The sequence below is a fragment of the Eptatretus burgeri genome, chromosome 13 (assembly GCF_056783735.1).
Source record: "Eptatretus burgeri isolate ZD-2024b chromosome 13, Ebu_testis_v1, whole genome shotgun sequence".
In the NCBI taxonomy this organism is placed as follows: domain Eukaryota; kingdom Metazoa; phylum Chordata; class Myxini; order Myxiniformes; family Myxinidae; genus Eptatretus; species Eptatretus burgeri.
In genome coordinates, this window is record NC_140973.1 from 66,423,584 (window position 1) to 66,445,559 (window position 21,976).

At 45.2% G+C, this 21,976-nt stretch overlaps 1 protein-coding gene across 2 annotated transcripts in view; it reads left to right on the forward strand.

The window, feature by feature from the left end:
* Positions 1 to 14,008: 14,008 nt before the first annotated feature.
* The window catches only part of LOC147014691 (choline/ethanolamine transporter flvcr2a-like), a 42,071-nt gene continuing 34,103 nt past the window's right edge, over positions 14,009 to 21,976 (forward strand). For both annotated transcript variants that reach the window (XR_015050408.1, XM_085850680.1), the window contains exons 1-2: positions 14,009 to 14,730; positions 20,170 to 20,308. Coding sequence is in view for 1 of the 2 variants with exons in the window: in XM_085850680.1 (XP_085706806.1) it covers positions 14,086 to 14,730; positions 20,170 to 20,308 (784 nt within the window). In the remaining variant the exon portion in view is untranslated. The remainder of the gene's footprint in view (positions 14,731 to 20,169; positions 20,309 to 21,976) is intronic.

The following is a 21,976-nucleotide window of genomic DNA, read 5'->3' on the forward strand; positions in this document are numbered from 1 at the left end:
AGGACAGCAGCTTCAAGCACAGCTTAACACTGGTCTCAGTAAGGAAGTCTCAGTTTCAACTGTGAAGAGAAGACTTTGAGCTGCAGGTTTGACAGGTCGAGTTTGACAGCAGTAAGAAAGCCATTGTTAAGATGGCAAAACAAGAAAAAGAGGCTTGGCTGGGTCATGAAGCACCGCCAGTGAACTACTGAAAACTGGAAGAAGGTCTTATGGACTGATGAATCAAAATTTGAAATCTTCAGTTCATCACACAGGGTTTTTGTACGCCTTTAAAAAGGCGAAAGGATGGTTCCTCAGTGTGTGACACCAACTGTCAAACATAGAGGAGGAAGCACGATGATCTGAGGCTCTTTTGCTCGATCCAGAGTCAGCGACTTGCACAGAGTAACTGGCACCTTGAACCAAAAGGGCTACCACAGCATTTTGCAGCACCATGAAATACCCTGTGGTCTATGCCTAGTTGGTCAGGGGTTCATCCCACAGCAAGATAACGACCCAAAACATACCCCCAGGCTTTGTCTGAACTACCTTAGAAGAAAAGAACAAGGCGGTAGGCTTCAAATCATGGAATGGCCAGCACAGTCTCCAGACTTAAACCCCATCGAGCTGGTTTGGGATGAACTGGACAGAAGGGTGAAAGCAAAGCAACCAACAAGTGCAACACATTTGTGGGAACTTCTGCAACAGTGTTGGGAAGAACTTTCTGAACAATATTTGATTTCCATTGTAGAAAGAATACCACGAGTATGTTTGGCTGTTATCTCTGCAAAAGGTGGCTACTTTGATGAGTCAAAAATTTATATTAAATTTTGTTCAACAAAATTATTCCATGATTTCTTTTTTATCTGCAATTGTTTATTTGTTCTATGTTTCAATTTCAGAATACATTGAAACATTAAACTGCTGAAATTTCAGTAAAAACTGGAAAAATGGGGGTGTTCTAAAACTTCTGACCGGTAGTGTACCACCAGGCCCTATTCAAGTCAGTGTAATCGTCGAGGAAAATCCGGTTAATCTATCCAGAGCTAGCAGTGTCTGACCATAAATTTACTTTCTCCACAGGAAAATTTGGGAATATAGAGCGACTTGATGAAAAGGCCTCAGGCCTGTCACTAACTGATTCTAAAGAAAAGATGAAGATTTTGGAATCTTTGTGACGGATCTTTACAACAACAATGTAAATACACAAAATGTTTCCAACACAAATCGATGAAAATATCGAACGGACAAGCACAGAATGAGGCGAAATGACCCCGACTACTAAACCTAAACTCGCCATTGTGGATCATCAGATCATTAGTTATAATAATGGACGATGTAGCTACTGAGACTTTGAATTACCTGGTGAAATAGTTCAGGATTGCACTGCCCTTTGCTGGAGGACACCATCCCGAAAATGTTTCCTTTCTCTTCGGAGCCATAACTAAACACCGAGTCGCAGGGATTAATGCAGAACCAGCGACGAAACGTATCACGGCTCGGATTAATTGTCGAGTGAAAGCAAAAGACGTGCGATTACTGATTGTCCAGTGATATCTCGCACGACGATCACATGACATGATTGTGGGGGTGGAGGGGTGGGGGGTCATGTGCACCTGGTGAACTCCCCCTGGATCCGCCATTGCAGTGAGTGAATTGGATGGAAGATGGGAAGGTCAGCGCATAAAGGGGATATGAGGGAGTGAGGAAGAATGAATTCGGAGGGGATTGGCACAAAAGAAGAGGAGCATGGGATGTATCACGAGGGTGGAGGGGCTCTCGCATATACAATGGTGGGGGGAGGTGGGGAAGGAACAAACTGCCCTCCTCCTGATAGCTTTTTGGCCGCAAAAGTTTGGGATTTCTTTTTTCCTTTATATATGTAGTCGAGGCTCGTGGAAGAGCCAGTACACTCAACAGAACATGACAAAAGAGAGAAGGGAGGTGTTGAGGAATCTTGTCCTTGTTGTGATCGTTGTAGAATTCTGTAGTTTGTTGTGGAATTATTATTCTTAACGTTTTAGCCGACTCGAATGTAAATCCTGTTACTCAAAGTCTGACAGACACCGAGTAATTCACTGTCCACGCGCAAAGTACTTTACTTCAGAGAAAAGTTTATTTTACTTGGCACCAAGGAGTAAGAAACACTCAGACGTAAGCATCCACAGAATTATTTCTTCACTCCAGCAATGAATTTTTCACTGATATATGTATATATATATATATATATATATATATATATATATATATATATATATATATATATATATATATATGTATAAATATATGTATATATATATATATGTAGATATATGTATATATATATATATATATATATAGATATATATATATATATATATATATATATATATATATATATATATATATATATATATATATATATATATATATATACACAAATGAGAGTGGAGAGGGTCTGATAAGCATGTAGGTAAAATAACACAAAAAATGCACTACGTGTCCACTAACTGGACAGCGAATCACATAATTAAAAGCAAAAGTTGCAGTTATCAAAAAGGTCACCTTGGACTTAGAGAGAATTAAACAAAAAGTCCAGAAGCGGGACAAAGGAATACAGGATAACACATTAGGTTATAGGTTTAACAATTAAAAAAAATGATTATAGTAGGAGAAAAGTACATGACTGATGTCAGTGAAACAAACAGCAAAGGTTTCTTGGAAAAAAAAAAGGAATATTTCCCCAACAGAGGGGTGACACCAACAGCAAAACTAAAGGCCAGTACAAAGACCCAGACAAACAATGGGGAAGGGGGGCAGGAGAGGCCACATGGGGTGGACAAGATTGATAAAGAAGGAAACTATCAGGAAGGAAAATTTGGAAGGAGGAAGGATTGGAGTGTGGGGGTGAGTAATGAGGGTAGAAAAGATGATGGGTTTGGATTGGAGACGATCTGAAGTGGTGGTGAACAGCTGTCTTGAAGACCTGGAGGGAATAATGAGATTGAAGAGGATGTGGAAGTTGTTTCCACACACAAGAAAAAAGAGGAACGAATGAGTGAGTGGAGGTGAGCATGCAGTTTTTTTTTGTATACATTTTCGTGGCTCATATAAGAGCTAACACACAGAAACATATCACAAGGGGAGCAGGAGACAAGAGGGGTGGGCGAGGGAAGCACAAAACAGTGAGGAACAGAGACATTAGGAGATGGGGCAGTGTGCATGGGGTAAACAAGATGGACACTACAGGGACTTTCAGGAAGGAAAGCAGGGAATGGAAGGAGGTGGATTTACGGGGGTAGAAAAGAACAAAGTATATGGGGGTGGTTGTCAGATATTCCTTTCAGAGAGTGAGATAGTGAGAGTGAGATTTGTTAGGACTGACACATATTCTAAGTGAATAAGGAAGAAATAAGTCTGTTGTCTGCTTAACGGTTAAGGTGGCTGGCTTAACATCTTAGGGTCTTGAGTTTGAGCCCCTGTTATGCTGTTAAATAACACCAGGTGGGTTGACTCAGTCTGTCATCCTGAGGTTGGCAAAATGAGTACCAGCTTACTGGAAACATGGGTCACTGCATCAGTGGAACAGCCATGCTCCCAGCAGCAATCCAACTACCAGCCTTAGGCTGCATACTAAATAATAATAATAAAAAGGAAGAAATGTTTATGTTGTGAATAAGGAAGAAAAGTTCATTGACGTTCAAGTTTTAATGAACATATAATTTTGTGACTGCAATCATTACTTAATGATTTTTTTTTAATCCCTCCGTCATACTCATGTATCATCTAAAACAACAAATCTTTCAGTATTTGGTCAATATAAAACATCCAACAAATTACACATGCTCATCTCCATTTCGATGACGTGATGTGTCAAGCAGAAAATAAGCATGCAGCACAATATGGGTGTGGACTGCGTGGGTGCACACAACGATTGAGGAAGTCGTCAAAACAAGTCACTCACCCAAAAATTGCGACATAGTAATTTGGCAGATTTATTCCAGAAGAAGCAAGACAACAGTGTGTTCAGATTTTAAGATTTATGAACAGATAGTTTTTTGTTGTGCAAGATTTACCAAGATATAGATGAAAGCTGTTGTGGAATTTACACTTTAGCACGAGCCAACACGCATGTGAAGAAGTTAGGCCATAATGTTAAAACAAATATATGTATAATAATATGCTTGTTCATCCGTCTGTCTGTGTGTAACATTCCGTTCCACCCATTGGTTGGACAGTTTGCTTGACGCCACTCACTATTTCAAACTGAAAAATCATGCGGCCACCATGTTGGTGCCTACTAAGATGTGAAGCCAAAGATGTCTTTGGAACTGTCATATTCACAATTGCCATGTCCTCCCTATAAGTTTTCCCTTCAGTGTGTCGAAGAATTCATCTATTTTCACAAGTGTAAAGTGATCAAAGCGTCAGTTAAAAGGATTTTGAGTCAATCCATGTCACAGGCCTTGTGAAGATAGGCCTTGGCCGTCAATGCAGTTGTTTGTTGTCTATACACCACCCAAATAACTGTGGCATTCTCTCAAGCAGGACTTTTACCACGGAGGTTATGCAAGAGGTTGAAGGCTTCACGTGGGGAAGGGATTTAAACCTTGGAGTTGGAAGGGGGAGGTTGAGTACTTGGGGTTTGGGGTTTTTGATGACTTGGGGTTTGTAGGGGGGGGGAGGGGAGAGCTGAGGACTTGAAGTCACATTTTGCATTGTGCAGATGTTCCGCAGGTCCCTGCGAGTAAGAAATAAAAGTACCTTAAATGGTAATTGATCCGCTATGAATAAAAGTGAAGTCGATTCTGGCCTTCCTCTTTGGCGGAGCAAAGGTGGAGCAACTCCTGGCTGAATATAAAAACTTTTGAACACTGTACCAACAAAGGCGTGATACAGATAGTATTAAAGCAACAAATACACAAGGCATCTTAAAATTCATAATCAAGAATACATTAGAGTGCACTTATGCCAATCTTAAAAGACTATCACATCATTGGGACAGTATCAATTTATTTACCTTCATCTACAGCTGAGCGATCATTCATTAGAGTCAAACTGACCAGGAATCATTTTCGCTCCACAATGACTGGAGGACGGTTTTCTGGGCTGGCATTGCTTAGTGTAGAAAATTATCTTGCATCAAGAGTACATGACTCATGGGTGATTGACAGATTAGCCAGAATACGCAAAAGGACCAAACATTCAAGGTCAGTTTAAAGTTGAATTTTTATTTGCTGTGTCCTCACGATAATTCATAAAGCAGTGTTTGTTTGTTTGTCGCACTACTCCTCTTATAGTTCTGGACCAATTACATCCAGATTTGCTACAGAGGACCAGCATGACCCCAATTAATGTATAAGGGTGTTTTTTTTTATCTTCGCCGGTGGTCTTGGGGGTTGGGGGACTACACAAATTCTCAATGTAAATGTGTATCGTGTCACACCGCCTCCAGATGGGGGAGGGTATTGCAAGTCCACACCATTTCCAGTGCAGTATTCCTGTCCCTACATTTTCCAGTGCAGTGAGGTGCTTTGAATTACAATTTTTAATTTTGCAACCAAACTTTTCGTGGCCTCCTCTTTCATTCAGAAGAAGGTCAAGGGCTATGTTTAGATTTAAAAAAATGGGGAAAAAAATCAGATAATTGCCCTTCAGGACTCGATTGGGTATTGGCCTTATACACTGCCTGGGTTTTATTTTTTTCCCGGGAGCGATCGAGTAATGTGTCTTGTGAAGATCGTATTTTGAGTTTGTATGTTGTGATTTGTTGTCAATACCACAAATTTAGTTATAGTGTTTACATGTGTACCTACCATTAAAAAGATTGCTTTACACAAGTTTATTATAACACTTAAGTGTTCAGGCCTCAAGTGAGTATGTTGCTTACACACTGCCTGGGTTTTTCCCGGGAGTGATCGAGTAATATGTTTTTTGAACATCATACGTTGAGGTTGCATTGATTTGTTGTACCATATTTGAATAAAGTTAATAAAAATAAGGGAAAGCGGTCCAAGCATATTCTGCAGCGCTGAAGAATGGTAATTCATATTGTTGCGAATTCGCGCCTGCCGGCGTGCGAGCGGCCACGTAACTCGAATCGCGGCACGTCACCCACCGGACGGACAATTCCGTCGTGACCCTCTCGGACTAACGCAGGGAACTAGTCACGGGTGGACCTTTCAGCCTCACCACGATTGTGCCAATCGGCCCCCCGCGTGGGATAGGGTTGTTCGCCAAATTCGACCTACCTAAGTACCCACACGGAGGGTAAACCGGGCGATCGCACCTCGCTGCAGGTCGACTCCGGACACGGGCCACTTTAAGCGACCCGTTCCATACTATCGGGATAACCGAGCGGTGTTATCGTCAACCTCGACGGTTCCGATTAATTGTCGGGCGTATTTAGCCCACTACCAACCCTTTACGTGAAGTAAGATGGAGATTCAATTAAAGAAAAGACGAAGCGAAACGGGAAAAACAGTTCAACATAAGGCACATTTATTCTGCGGCAAACGGAAAGCACACATATACAATTACAACAATTATGCACCAAAAGCAAATGTAAAAGAAACAACAATTATGCACCAAAAGCAATTGCAACAAAAGAAACACAATGCAGATCTACTACCGACTACGCGAGCACACGGCAACACTTACACAGTTTTACTTTACAGACGGCGCCGACAACACATATACTCAAAAGCAAAAGAAAAGGGGCCACCCTCTACGACAAGGGGGCAGACGGGCCTGGGGCCGAGACCGCGTGGAGCCTACCCGTCTTGTGATGAGCCGCAAAAATGGCGGCGGTACCCCGACTCCGCGCTCCTCCGCGGGTTTCGTTGGCACTGCTTGGAATGGGGTGGGAACGGGGCCCCCTTTTCGCACTATCTCAGCGCGGGGGGAAACAAGGGGGGGTTGTTGATGCTCTGGGGAAAGAGGATAGCTGGCTTGCTTGGGTCCCGCGACGAGTGACTCCACTGCGCCCTCGACCGCGTTCCCGGCTTCCCCTCTCTGCAGCTCTCCGACAGACTCCGAACCCCGACGGACCGACTCTCCTCCAGACCCGTCTTGACTGCTGCTGCCACACTTCGCCGCCGCCACACCTCTCCAACTCGCCCAAGCCCGAAACAGAAAACTCACTGAATTCGCCCCGCGCTCGGCGCTTTATAGTGCGGCAGGAGAACCCATATGCAAATTTCCGGATCAGGATGAGCTCGGGGGCGGAGCCACGCTCGCCCATTGGACGGAGGAAAAGTGGGCGTGAACCTCCCCTGATCCTCGAATTTGCATATATCGATTCTACTCCGACGCGCCTGGAGGCGGGGCCAAATCTCCCCGCGCTTAATGATTGGACGGATTGGAAGTGGGCGTGTATCATTCCTGATCCGACTCCTCCTCGGAAAGGCCGCACCTTGTACCCGTGGCTCGGCGCGCGTCCCGCACGAGGCCAGGACAGCCCGACGCTCGGTGCCCACAAGCGGTGCGGGGATGGCGGCAGAAGGAGGAGAGGTGAAGGTGGTGGAGGGTTTATTGTGGCGGTGATGGCCATGGCGACGCTTGGAATGGCGGTGACGCGATGTTTACGGGAGCGAGCCGTGACGGTAAAGGTCGTGGCTGTTGGCGTTGTTGTTGTTGTGAAGCGGCGTTGCAGTTGGTGGTTGTTGTGTGATGGCGGTTGAGACGTGGTTGGTTCAAAATAAAGATAGAACAGAAAAACGGCTATCTTAAAGGGTCGCAGCCCGAATGAATCACATTTATTCCCTCTAAACAACGGGTTTGGGCTAACTACACATGTACTTACAGAGATATCTCACCTACAGGACCTGAATGGTGGTTTGTGAATTTCGTCAACCACAACAATATGAAACCGTAATGTCATCATTCACCAAATGTGTCATGCAGGAAATATTTAAATACATACTTCAATTAACTTCCCCAGGCATCGCTGCATACTTTAGCAAGTAATGCCATGCAATACGTCTTTAGATTGTTCGGACACAGAAAATTTCGATTGACATCAAAATGAACGTACTCATTCCATCACGATTTGGTCTTGCCCCAGCCGAGGTGGTTCATGGTCTGGCCAAATGAACATGCAATATACATGCTTCCCTGCTGACATATATAATTTTGCAGGATTTTGCTACCCCCACACCCCCCTGATGCCAAGGTTTAGACACACCACTGAGGAGAGGTGATGAGAAATTCCACCATATTTGCGTATGTAATAAATGGATAACTCATTGGTCGCTCACACACCACGCCAAAGACTTGACTGGTCGACGTATCTTGAGCGGTTGAGTGAAGCAGCGAAAAGGTGTCTTGAGTGGGGTTGTGGCCAAGGAAGAATAATGCCTCCTATTATATAGTACGGTGTTATATGAATGTGAAGTATGATATTATGGGATGCTATGGGGTCACGACCATAACCAGGGAGTCATAACACACGTACACACTGCGCTATTGTAAGGTATCTGAAACGTTGTACCATAAGTCTGATGTGTGTGCACGAGAGACGGCTGCACATCATACCTCTCTCATCATTAGGTGAGATTAGCCACAGAAATATGTCCTGCAAGTCCGGACACTGACAATATCGGACACATTATCGGAAAGGAATTTGTAAATGCGCTTAAATTGACAAATATCCGACAAATGTAAATGCGCATGTTTAGACAAACTCCTAATTATACTTCATAAACATATCGCTTTGATCACCATGAACGAAACCTCTGGGGTAAACCGGTATGGATGGCCGTTTGGGTCTTGAGCAGGAGGCGACGCAGTGTCCCAGCGAACGTGGCCCACAGTTTTACAAACAGACCATGAGATCGATAACGTTTACAAAGCAGATGAGGCAGCCAACAAATCATTTGGAACAACATCCAGATTTTTATTATCTATTCATAATCCGAAGGAATTTAAAATACCAAAAACCTTCAACCCGTTTCGTTAACACCTCTTTCGAAGTGGTTGCTCACCTTGGGATGAGATATTTAAAACGTCATTTGGGGTTTGAATGTTTGATGAGTCGACCAATTGCCTAACACATGACTACTGTCAACGACATACGACTTCTGTAGAGGCCCCAATTCCCCCCCCCCCACGTTATTGTGGGGTTGGTCAGGGAACGATTTTGGTCCAAGTCGTTCACGAACCGGCTGGCTAAGCCTCATTGGGGGAAGGTAATTTGTTCAGGATGCCGGCGAAAGCTCGCCTACTCTTCGTGAATGACAGCGTGTGATGTTTAACGTCCAACATTTAATATCAGCAGATAGGACGTCCAGTTTAACCTGTGAAACACCAGGATGGCAGTTTACAGTAGGCTCGGAATTCAAACCGAGGCTAGACGGCTTCAATATAGAAATGAGTGTGCGTACCTCTCGGCCATCGCAGCAGCCTCCACAACCCGCAGGGTGGTATTCTCGTATATCCCATCATTTTCCTGTTTTGAAACCCTTGAGTGTTGTAAGTCGGTCCATTTCAAAATCCTTGTGGAATAAAGTCCTGAAATAATGGGGGAAAAGATCAAAATTATTTCAATCAGCTCTCACTGTTGTGACTATCGAGTGACCTCGTGCTTTATTTTGCAATATTAATGTCGATTATAATTATTTTAAATATATATTTTTTGCCACATTGTAGTAAGAATGGCAATGCGGTTTAATTGATTTATTTTCTCATGTCAGACGCGCTTGTTCGTCTGTTGTTCTGGACGTGCGCGCCGCGTCATCCCAAAGTCATTAAGGGCCCTTTGTGCGTCACAATGGATTGCTAAAGGGCCTCCTACATCGCCCGTGATGCACCAATCGGGTGTTTCCTCACTCCATCGTGCTCGAACCGCCGGGCCGTTTCTCTTGTCTTGGTAAATTAGAGTCTCAGGACATCGAAACTCCTGCGGGGCAGGTTGTCCGCAGTTGTTGCACAAAGCAACCGGACGTCATGTGACCACAGACAGAGTTTCAGCAGAGATGTTATCATGTCTCGACAACACAACGCACACATCATGATGGGCTTTACCTTTGGTCGTTGGTTCGTCAGGGTTTTTGATTGAGACTGTGAACCGGAATCATATACAGTAAGATTATAGATCGACAATTCAACTCCGCTTTAGCGTACAACTTGTGAGCGACAGAGTTTGGGCTAAGCTGCCAGGCTGAACAGTTTACGTTTTTGATCCACTGAGAGGTCTGATCTGCATCAAAATGTAATCAATTCGTCCTTGTCACACACCTAACCAAGTTACGTCTCAATCCGTCCAGAACCTTTTGAGATATCCTGCACACAGACAAACAAGCAGACAAACAAGGGTGAAAACATAACCACCGCCACTAATGAGCTACGGTGATAGACCGTTATCTGGAATGGGCTTTCAGTCTCGACCCGAGTGAGTCTAGGCAACTAGGTATTGATGATAAACAGTTAATTTTAAAAGATTGGTGATTGTGATTTGCAACAGTCTTGACAGGAATTTGGAAAAAAGAGAGGGCTTCAGCACACAATGGCCTGCTCTAATTACCAAGATCATCAGGTGATCGATAATTATTTATTCATGATTTGCTGGAACAAAAATATACCAGAAAAATATATTATCTCTCTTCCCTTCTTACCTTTCCTTCCCTTTCCTTCCCTTCCCTTCCCTTCCCTTCCCTTCCCTTCCCTTCCCTTCTCTTCCCTTCCCTTCCCTTCCCTTCCCTTCCCTTCTCTTCTCTTCTCTTCTCTTCTCTTCTCTTCTCTTCTCTTCTCTTCTCCCCACCCTTCCCTTACTTTCTCTTCCCTTCCCTTTCCCTTCATTTCTTTTCTCTTCCCTTCTTTTCTCTTCATTTACCTTCCCTTCTCCCTCCCTTTCTCTTCCCTTCCCTTTCCTTCTCTTCTCCCTTCCCTTCCCTTCTCCACTTCTCCCTTCCCTTCTCCACTTGTCCATTCACTTCTCCCTTCCATTCCCTTCTTCTCTTCCCTTCTCCTGTCTTCCCCCATCTTCCCTAATCTTATCTTCCTTTTTCTTCCCTTCCCCTCCCCTCTCTTCTCTTCTCTTACCTTTTGTGTTCTTCCCTTGTCTTATCTTCCCTTCTTTTCCCTTCTCTGACGTTTTTGGCTCCGATCAGCGACGTGTCCCTGGTATTCTTTTCTCATCATAAAGCGGAGTACAGTATGCTATTTCATGAAGATTTCTCTTAAATGCCAGTCACGTGATCTGAGCAACACCTGCAGTGTGCAAGTGTGGGAGGGGAGGGGGCAGAAATCTATATGGGAATGATATAATATTGTCTTGTCCACGGCGGTTAGGTTACCACCAGCCAGGATGGATAGCCAAACGGTTTTAACTCAGAGGCGAACAGCCGAGGCTCTTGGTGATTATGGCATGCACGGCACGGGAAGCAGCGGAGGCACCCACCGGAATGGAAGCACACGTGTTTATTCTCGAGTCCACAACGAATAGACGAACACAAGTAAATTAAAAAAATATGGTAAAATAAAAATAAATCAAGAGTATAAATGAAATGTGATGTAAAATGAAATCCGAATTTGAGATGTCTCCACTCAGCCACAAAAACAGACAAGGGAAAGATAAAAATAAAAGAAAATCCTCCTTTATTACCAGCACTCAGCTTTGAATTCAGAGATGACCTTTTCGCGCCTGGCGATCCTCGAAGTCACCGCAGGGAAAATGCACAAAATGGTGCGGAGTCGTGCTCTGCTTGAGAAATGCACCAGATGGCCTGAAGACGCTCTCCGTGGCCACGTACGTGCGACAATTTGTGCGGGCAATCCCCATCGCCAATGACCCAACAGCCGTCATCAAAGCTCCTTCTCATGATCGAAATTGCTGACACCACTCCTCTCTCAGCACCAGGTCTGCTCACAGCAAATGCCGCCGACTTCTTCCTCGAACATACAATAGGAGACTGCTGAGTTAGAGCTGAGAGGAGCTCCTCTCCTTCTCTTCCTCTCCTCTAAAAGCACACCACATCACGACCCAGCCGAACAGTCAATGGCTTGCGTCCTATTCCAGCACGCGAGCAAATGCACACAGCACGAACAACGAGAATCGCGCAGCCATCTTGACCGAGTGGAGCAGAAGCAAGAGAGACCCTCTGTGTTGGTCTTCACATGATCATCCTCCCTCTTACATCACACTGACCAATCATAAGCTTTGGGGGCACGGCCTGCCGGTTACAGTTCCTGGGGGCGAAGTTTAGCCTGCCCATTGTGTTTGGACTCACGGCGGGTTGACGTTGTTGTTGTAGTAGTAGTAGTAGTAGTAGTAGTAGTAGTAGTAGTAGTAGTAGTAGTGGTAGTAGTAGTAAGAACGTGGTTCTTTTTTATGGCCGGCCCTGTAAATAAAAAACTTAGGAAAAGGTCACAGGGGGCAATCACATTCTGGGGAAAAGTAGTGTTAGACCCTACCGAGTCAACGCAGCACCACCCGCCACGTGGTGACACGGAAACAATCTTCAGCTCACTATTTTCCCCACTTAAATTACATCGAGATGTGTCCTACTCATCCACTTATCATGCAATACTATACAATCCTATCTTCATTATGGGATTCCTCCACCTCCCCCCACAAACGTAACAATATCAAGCCATAAGTAGAACACAATATTACGATGTGACAGCATTTCAATTATTTGTACATCACCCAGCTCGTAACTGTACAATTATCATCCCATTGTGTAATATAGTCGTGAATGTTCTCATGATCATGTTAAATGTTCACAGGGTTTGTTTTTCTGCCCCATCATACGTTAAGCCTATATGGAGTACTTGTTACTCTTCAGTACGTTTGACACATGAGGGTTCATGTATTTTCGAGTTTCTAGCCTGGTGTTGGTTCAGTGGTTAGGGTGGCGGCTTGGGATTCTAGCCTGGTGTTGGTTCAGTGGTTAGGGTGGCGGCTTGGGATCCTAGGGTCGTGAGTTCAAGCCCCGTCGGCCGCTGAATTAAGAATTAATACACCAGGGGGTTGACTCAGCCTGTCATCCTTCTGAGGTCGGCAAAATGAGTACCAGTTCCAGTGTGTGTACTGGTAGAGGGGCATTGCATCAGTGACACAGTCGCGCTTCGAGAAATGATAGCTACCCCGGCAGCGAAGCTGCCATACAACCACCATTCTAGTTTGTAAAATTGATCACAACAGTTAACATGCCACGTGTCCTCAACGAGGAGCGTACAGTGTGCACCCGTGGGTGGCGTGACGTCACGGAGCCTGCACGTACCCGCCCTTTATTATTCAAATATGAACAATAATTATATAATTTTTAATGTTGGGGAAAAAAATAATTTTGTTGCCTGGAACAACATACATGTCGTCAATATTCGGAAGGACTAAAACAATGTTTCCAACAATCTTTATTACAGCTTTGTCCTCATACAATGAATAATTTAAACGGACACGTCGTCACAATCGTGTTCATGACTCCCACTTGTGTAACTCGTTGTTCTGTGCGCGACTTGCGGCCAAAGACTTTTATATTAATCAGCACAGGACGACAATCAGGTCTGCGGGCTGACACCGAACGTTCATAAATTCAACTTATTTAAAAAAAAAAATGGGATTTGTTTATCTTTCCGCCAATTAATGAACCATTCAATTAACTAAATAAGTTTGGAGACGGGTCATTGTTGGTTTCGTCACAAAGGCCATCGCGGGAGGCAGGGCGTGGTCTCGGTGATCAAGGGCAGGGCGTGGTTCTCGTGTCCGTGAGGCGGGGCGTGGTCTCGGTGATCGAGGGCGTGGTTCTCGTGTCCGGGAGGCGGGGCGTGGTCTCGGTGATCGAGGGCGGGGAGTGGTTCTCGTGTCCGGGAGGCGGGGCGTGGTCTCGCTGATCGAGGGCGTGGTCTCGGTGATCGAGGGCGGGGTGTGGTTCTCGTCTCCGGGAGGCGGTGCGTGGTCTCGGTGATCGAGGGCGTGGTTCTCGTGTCCGGGAGGCGGGGCGTGGTCTCGGGCGTGGTTTCGCTGATCGAGGGCGTGGTTCTCGTGTCCGAGAGGCGGGGCGTGGTCTCGCTGATCGAGGGCGTGGTTCTCGTGTCGGGAAGGAGGGGCGTGGTCTCGGTTTCCGGGAGGAGGGTTGTTCATGATGCCACTTAGCCGTTAGTCCCGTTAAGAGCGGCACTCTTTGAATGGCGCGCAATATGTCGTCTGGAGAGCTCGAGGGATACGCCGGCAGTAACACGTCGTGCTCCCGCTCCTTGTCGGTCGATACCGTTCAACCAAGACGTTCAGAGGAGGATAACAAATCCCCGATGATCCCCGGATCGCCGAAAACGGAGTCCAATGGAACCGACCAGGCTTCCAGCGCGAACAACAACAGCAGCAGCAGTACGCGCTTGTACTCTCGCCGCTGGGTCATCCTCCTGGTCTTCAGCTCGTATTCGCTCGCGAACGCCTTCCAGTGGATCGAGTACGGCATCGTGAGCAACGTGTTCGCCAAGTTCTACAACGTGCCGGACACCGCCATCGACTGGCTCTCCATGGTGTACATGGTCGCGTACCTGCCGCTCATCCTCCCCGTGACGTGGCTCCTGGACACGCGAGGTCTTCGTGTCATCGCCGTGCTCGGTTCGCTGTTCAATTGTCTGGGCGCCTGGATCAAGCTGGGGAACGTGCGTCCCGATCGGACGGGGTTCGCGGTGACGCTCGTCGGGCAGTCTGTGTGCGCCGTCGCTCAGGTCTTCATCCTGGGCATGCCCTGTCGCCTCGCTTCGCTGTGGTTCGGAGCACGCGAGGTGTCCACCGCCTGCTCCATCGGCGTGTTTGGGAACCAGGTGAACCTTCGGTGTCGTGCGTGTGTACCCATTCAGGAGGGTGTGAAGGGAGCGAACTCACCCGGGAGTGGTCGAGCCTGGGTTCGATTCCCGTCCCGATTAGAAACCGTCACATTGATGCTTCGTCTATGTTGCTTAACAATGTTCGTTAAGCCCGGTGTCCCGTCTGCTGGTAATGGACGGTGGTCTTTAAAGACCGCACGGTCTCTTTCACAATGAGTCGGTGGGTTATCTACGGCATCCTGAACAAATTACAAATTCATACCCCCCAAAAAAATCACCTTCGATCGAACGTCAGTCCTGGCCGACCGGTTCGTGACTTGCCCTAAAAAACCCCGTTGGTCCTGCCGACTGCGCAAGGTGGAAATGATTTGTGGCAGTTAAAAATATGAGTCGCAGTCTGAGTGGAAGTCACGTTTTCATGTACAGTAACAAGGAAGTTCCCAAGTTTGTTTGCACTGCAGAGGCTACAGCTCATAATTGTTCGTCTTCAAAGGGAATAAACAAAGCAGATGGATGAGGAAACATCAAAGGAAAGCTTGAGGTTTACAATTCCAATATTTAAATGGCACCACACCACAGCCGACTCCGCTCGTGAGAAGGCTGACTGCTTCAATTCCGTATAATTGCTTCCAAATCTCGGTACCCATCCTTCGCCGTGTGTCCGTACCCGACTGCTACTGGATTCTGCGTCTTTTTACACCTGAGAAGGTGGAGAAGGTTCTCTCTACCCTCGACTCTGACTGCTACTGGACCGGGCGGCATCAGCTCGCGTGTCCTAAAAACCTGTTCCGCTGCTCTTACACATCCTCTGTGTGTGTGTATGTCTCTCTGCCATTTTCACCCTGTCATTTGCGCTAGGTCATCTTCCCATCTGCTGCGAAATCTGCCAACATCACTGCAGTGCATGAAAAGGTGCAAAAGCTGTTCCCATTAAATAGACCTTTCGGCTTGCTTCCAATCATCAGCGAGATCATGACATCCATCTTCGTAGTTGATATAAAATCCTTCATTTCCTCCAACAGCCTCATCTCTGATCACCAATTTGGTTTCAGTTCGGGTCGCTCCATCTTGGACATGCTGCTTCTACTCTTCCAACAATGGATGGAGGTCCTCAATGCCAGATATGAGATCAGGTTCGTCTCTCTAGACATATATGTCAAGACATATACGAGATGTATCTCGTGGTTTTGATACAGTCTGGCATCCCGCCTTACTCTGTCTGCCTTTGGCATCCAAGGCAAACTTAACATATGGCTTACTGACTTCCTCCACTCTCGTGGCCGTGTGGCACTCAATGGAATCCTTTTACCTCCTCACAATGTCAAGGCTGGTGTGCCCCAAAGCAGTGTTCTGGGCCCAGTCCTATTACTGACCTTCATCAATTTATCTCTCTGACTCTCTGTAAAATCCCCATTATTTACTTAGTAATGACTCCACCCTCTGCCATGACATCCCTTATCCTTTGGAACAGAAGCCTGGAGCCTTTTCCCTTTCTTCAGACCTTGACACAATCACAAGCTGATCAAACTCTTGGAACATGTCTTTCAATTCTGACAAATGTCACACTCTCACGATCTTTGTCCAAAAGGACCAACCCCCCTCTCCCCCCTTATCGACTTTCTTAACAATCCTCTGAGAAGTTCTGTCATTCAAACTTCTCGGTCTCACTATCAGTCATGATATTTCTGATGCAAACCGCATTTCAAAGCTAACCTCCACCGACTGGGCATCTTCCATCGTACAAAGTCCTTCCTTGGCACACCTGAACTCCTATCCACCGACAAGGCCTTCGACCATAGCTTGATGGAATACTGCTCTCCCCTCTGGGCTGGCTCCCCTTCCTCACATCTTGCTCAGCTTGATGCTATGGAAACCAAGGTCTTCAAGATTATTGGAATCTCCCATGCTGAAACTGAGTTTATGGGCCTATCACATCGCTATCGCAGATAGGTCGGTGGTCTCTCTTGTCTTCTACCGCCTCCTTTCTGCTCTTGCACCCTTTGCTCTTTCCATTCTTTGCACCCCCTGCCCCCTTTGCCCCCCCCCTCTCCTAGGTTTCTGTAGGGCACACACTGTCTACCATCAGCCCCCTTCTGGTGAAACTACCTAAATCCTGAATCACTATTTACCTCCACTCATTTGTTCCTCTTTTTTTTCCTGCCTGTGGAACCAACTTCAACATTCTCTTCAATCTCATTCTTCCCTCCAGGTCTTCAAGACAGCTGTCCATCACCATCTCAGATTGTCCCCAATCGAAAACCATTAACTTTTCTAACTTTGTTAACCCCACCTAAATCGGGATTGCTTTATGTTGTATGCCATTGTCTTGGGGAAGTGCCAGTTTTGCAGAACCTTAACTGTGTATGTATATATATATATATATATATATATATATATATATATATATATATATATATATATATATATATATGTATATGTATATGTATATGTATATGTATATGTATATGTATATGTATATGTGTGTATGTATATATATATATATATATATATATATATATATATATATATATATATATATATATATATATTTGAAAGTGTGTCTGTCTGTGTGTCTGTTTGTGTGTTTCTCTGTGACCTATGCACGCGAAAAGTACTGGACTGATCCTCACCAAACTTCACATGCTGACAGAACATGTACCCGGGAGTGTCCCGATGTAAAAGAATTGTACTTCTGACTTCCGGTTTCTGAATTATGACGTCATCACCTGATTTCGTAAAGTTAATTTTTCAAGTTCAGCCGATTGACATGGGGCCAACGCCATATACAATATATCTAACATATGATTTTAAGTTTTTGTTATCTTGCCAAAACGAAGTTTTTGCAAGATATGTTGGTCAGCTTGTGTGTTTTTTAATTTTTTAATTTTGTCTGTAATCACGTATCGATCACTCTGCAGAGCACAGTTATCATTGGAAATTTTTTTAACTTCGCATATCAGAGGCCTATAGAGGTCCCTTTCAGCGCATAAAATTTTCAAGGTCAAAGGTCAAGGTCACTTTGTCGCAAATCAGGGGAGTCGACAAAACCCTTATTTTTTGAGTAATTTTGATCGGATCGTCTTCAAACTTCATGGGAATATAGTTCATGGTCTGGCGCTCAGCTGATTAATTTTTGGTGGCGATCGGCCTTGACCTTCATGGTTAGCGCTGGAGGTCGAAAGTTTTTGACCCCAAGGTCAAATTTTGAAATCTTGGATACCTTATCGAGTAATACCTCATATGAAAGTGCTTTTCAGATCTGTCAAAAGTTTGACGCTATGGCGTCATTTGTTGACGTCTTGACGAAAAAACGGATTTTTCATGAAAATTTTATTTCCTCAGTTCTCATCAAAATATCTTGATATTTCATGTACAACGGTCCTGGAGAGATACCATTAACCATACGAAAATATAAAGGTCAAGGTCACAAAAAGGTCAAGCATCAAGGTCGACGAAACCCTTATTTTTTGAGTAACTTTAATCGAATAAATAAGTCACTCATGTTCACATTTTGGCAAGATACTGGTCACCCTGGGGGTGACATTGGTTTTTTTTTTTTCATGGTTACTCTTTAGAACGATTCTCATCGGAATCTCTCGTAGGCAGATATTCCTCAAGGAGTCGCTCCTGGTGGATAGCAGCTCTGTTCACCTCAGTGTGACCTTAAAGAAGTTGCACGTGGTCACCTTTTGGCAAGATACGGGTCACCCTGCGGGTGACATTGGTTTATTTATTTATTTATTTATTTGGTGCCCAAGTCCTTCACAAACCGGCTGTGCATAGCATGGGTATCTCACTGGTACGTATTGTTCTGGTGCCATGTTCAGTGGCGAGGACAACAGCTCGACGGAGCAGTTGGGCCGTCTCCCACCGAACACCGGAATTGAAGGTAGTCGCCCGGGATAACTCTGAAGTCGACGGGTCGCTTATGGACTGTGGACGCCAATATTTCGACCGTGCGGTTAAGCTCTTTTTGTCTGATTACAATTTACCGAATTAGCAGTGCGGTGTAGCTACCGGGGAAGCCACACCCTCGGCCGGCTTTGTCCGAACCGAGACGCTGTTACCGACTTGGATCCAGCGTAACCGAGCGGGAATTACCAAAGCCGTGCCGGCCCAAATGACAATTTACGGCACAATCGGCCTCCCTAATTCTCAATCCCGAACCATACTGGGTCAATGAAAGAAAGCACAGACAATGAACTGGAACATTTAACAGTTATTTATTTACAATTGTAAGAGGGAGGGAAACACAGAGCAGACTTAACCACGAATATAGATGTAGGCAAATGTACAAAGGCAATCACTTAAACGATTTCTACTTATCAGACTGGCCACAGACACACACACCCAAAAAGAAATGGACCTCATGGGTCTTTATTCGGCCCTTCAGCTCGGGAGGGAAGGTGAGCTGAGGGTCAGAGTCTGGCCGGGTACCTGGCTGCCTCGCGCGGTTTTACCAACTCAAACCCACCATGGTGGGACTCGAAACCACGATCCTGGCTGCCACGAACGACGATACGAGCACCACAGAATACCTCCGCCAAGACCACCACCACCACCACGAGCACCAACACGACCACTGACAAGAGACAAAAGACCCGTGACGACCGCCGAGACAGCTCACCACCTTTCTTATCCCTCCCCCCGGGCGGGTGGACGGATCTGCTCTGGGGTAATCTCTCCTCCGGATTGGTCGGGGGGGGGGGGCGTCGGGCGATCGGTGTCCTCCCCCATTGGACAAGACGAACATTCCATCTGGCTGGGGCGGGGTCGGCCCTGAGGTGATCTCACCCCCGATTGGACGAGGGGAACATTCCATCTGGCTGAGGCGGAGTTGGCTCTGAGATGATCTCACCCCGCCTATGTCCGTGGCCTCGAACACGTGCGTAATGGCGCTGAAGGAGTGGAGGGGATTGATATAGAAAACTTAACTCAAAAGAAACTCGCAGCGCACACATGAAATTCCCATTAGACAAAGGGGAGAGATTGTAACTACCCACATATACTTAACGAAATAACTAAACTTTGGGTCAACTATATGTGTGAATGCGAATGGTTTCCAGATTCATAACAGTATATACCATCTGTCATGCTTGACCGGTCTGCCTGCAAGTCTCGTCATGTTCATCTCCCATGACCTACGTGGGGGTGTTCAAAATTCTTGGAACGAGAGTCGACTGTTCATGTACATATGAATGTTCCAAGAGATTCATTTATCAATCCAATGATGCCAATTAAATACTGTTACGTAGTTGTGAATTTTAAACAAAATGAGGATTAATTTTTGCTTTTTTAATGTTAATGTCATTCTCTAAACTTCTAAAGAATTGCTTTTTATTGACTCTTATCGAGTAATTACGATGATTACGTCATACTGTGACCGAGCATGTAGTGGACGCCTGATTGACTGTGCTTGTGCCGGTGCGTCCACAGCTCGGAGTTGCCTTGGGTTTCCTGGTTTCCCCCTTGGTGGTTCCAAATCGTGACCCAGAAGAGATCCTCGGTCATGTCCAATGGCTGTTCCTGGGGACGGCTGGGTTCTCCACCTTACTATTTCTCCTTGTCATTCTAAGTGAGTCATTGGAGCCCCAGTTACTACGAACTTGTATATGGTTTTACAAAGAAACTTGTCTTGCATTTATTTATTTAATTAATATTACGCTTCCCTCCTTTCTGAACAATTTGCTGGTTATTTTTTTATTACTATTATTTATTTATTTTGTTCAGCAAGAGATCGTAAGCCTATTGTGTTTCAAAGTGCCACAAGATATTTTGTATCCAGGTTTTTTTTTTTTTTTTTTTTTTTTTACATTTTCAGATCTCTTGTCATCCACATGATTTGCGATCGCCATGGTAACTGTGCAAATATGTGAACAGCTGTATGCAAACACCTTTAGAAACATGATCCCCTTTCTAATACCTTTTGAGAGAGGCCTTGCGGAGCAGGTGCCGTTGAGTCCCACCATGACGTTCCATTCTCCTGAGCAGGTTTAATATACAAAGGAAATCCTCGTTGATGCATTGATGAGCCATCGTGAAGGTGTCGGTCACGCTCTTGTTCAATACATTGTGAAAGAGGTAGAAATTGGCAACGCAAGAAAAACGTGACCTTGAATTCTTTTGACAGCCCAATGCGGATTATTATTGTTGTGTCAGTGCTTTCATTCCTCTATATTCAGCAAATTAATAATTCCCTGCCTGGGTAAATAACCATCTGGCACTTTAAAACAGCATTGGAATTCAAAATGTTGAGTGCAGACTGGATTCTCATTCCCTTTAAAAACCAGATCCGCTCACGTGGCCTCCACTTGATACAATAGCAAAGTTCTCAACAGAAGGTTTGCCATAAACACAGCTATAGACCTCAAGACAAAAAATATTCACCAATTACAAAAGAACAATATGGGACGTATTTTTAAGCATGACACCGAATTCCAACAACTCGGCACTAACAACATCACCAACGTTGACATCCACATCAAACTGCTCGATAAGATCATCACAACCACAGCGACCAAATGCATTCCAAAGGGAAATTATAAATAAATAAATAAAATCCCAACGACTCTCCAGAAATCACACAACGCACCACCAACCAAAGCACCAGATATAGTAGAAAGGATTCATACGTGAAACACGGAAAAATGTAAATGGAGAGCAAAATATTCATGAGAATAACGACAAAACCGGCACTTCTTTCTGCGCGCGCGCGCACGCGCAGACACACACACACACACACACACACACACACACACACATACACACACACACACACACACACACACACACACACACACACACACACACACACACACACACACACGATGGTCTCAACCAATACCAAACACTTGTACAAAATCATAAACGTCGTCACACCCTCATGTGCAGTCATGACTACCACGAACAACATTCCATCAGAGAAGCCGCAAGCTAACATCCTCGTGTATCATTAATAATAATGACCATTACTTTCACGCCGTGAGGTGCAAAGGGCTGCCAAGGCAATTTAATTTGGATCAGGAGTACAATCCTGGACAAGTCGCCACTCCGACGCAGGATACTCGAATGGCTTGTTACCCATTAAGCTGGTACTCATTTTGCCGACCTCTGAAAGATTACGGGCTGAGTCAACCCACGTGGTGTTATTTAAATGGTGAGACAAGGGCTTGTGAAGCCAACACCAGGCTCCTCGTATATCATTATGCAAGCATAAGTTACATAGGACCCACAAAAGAGGAAA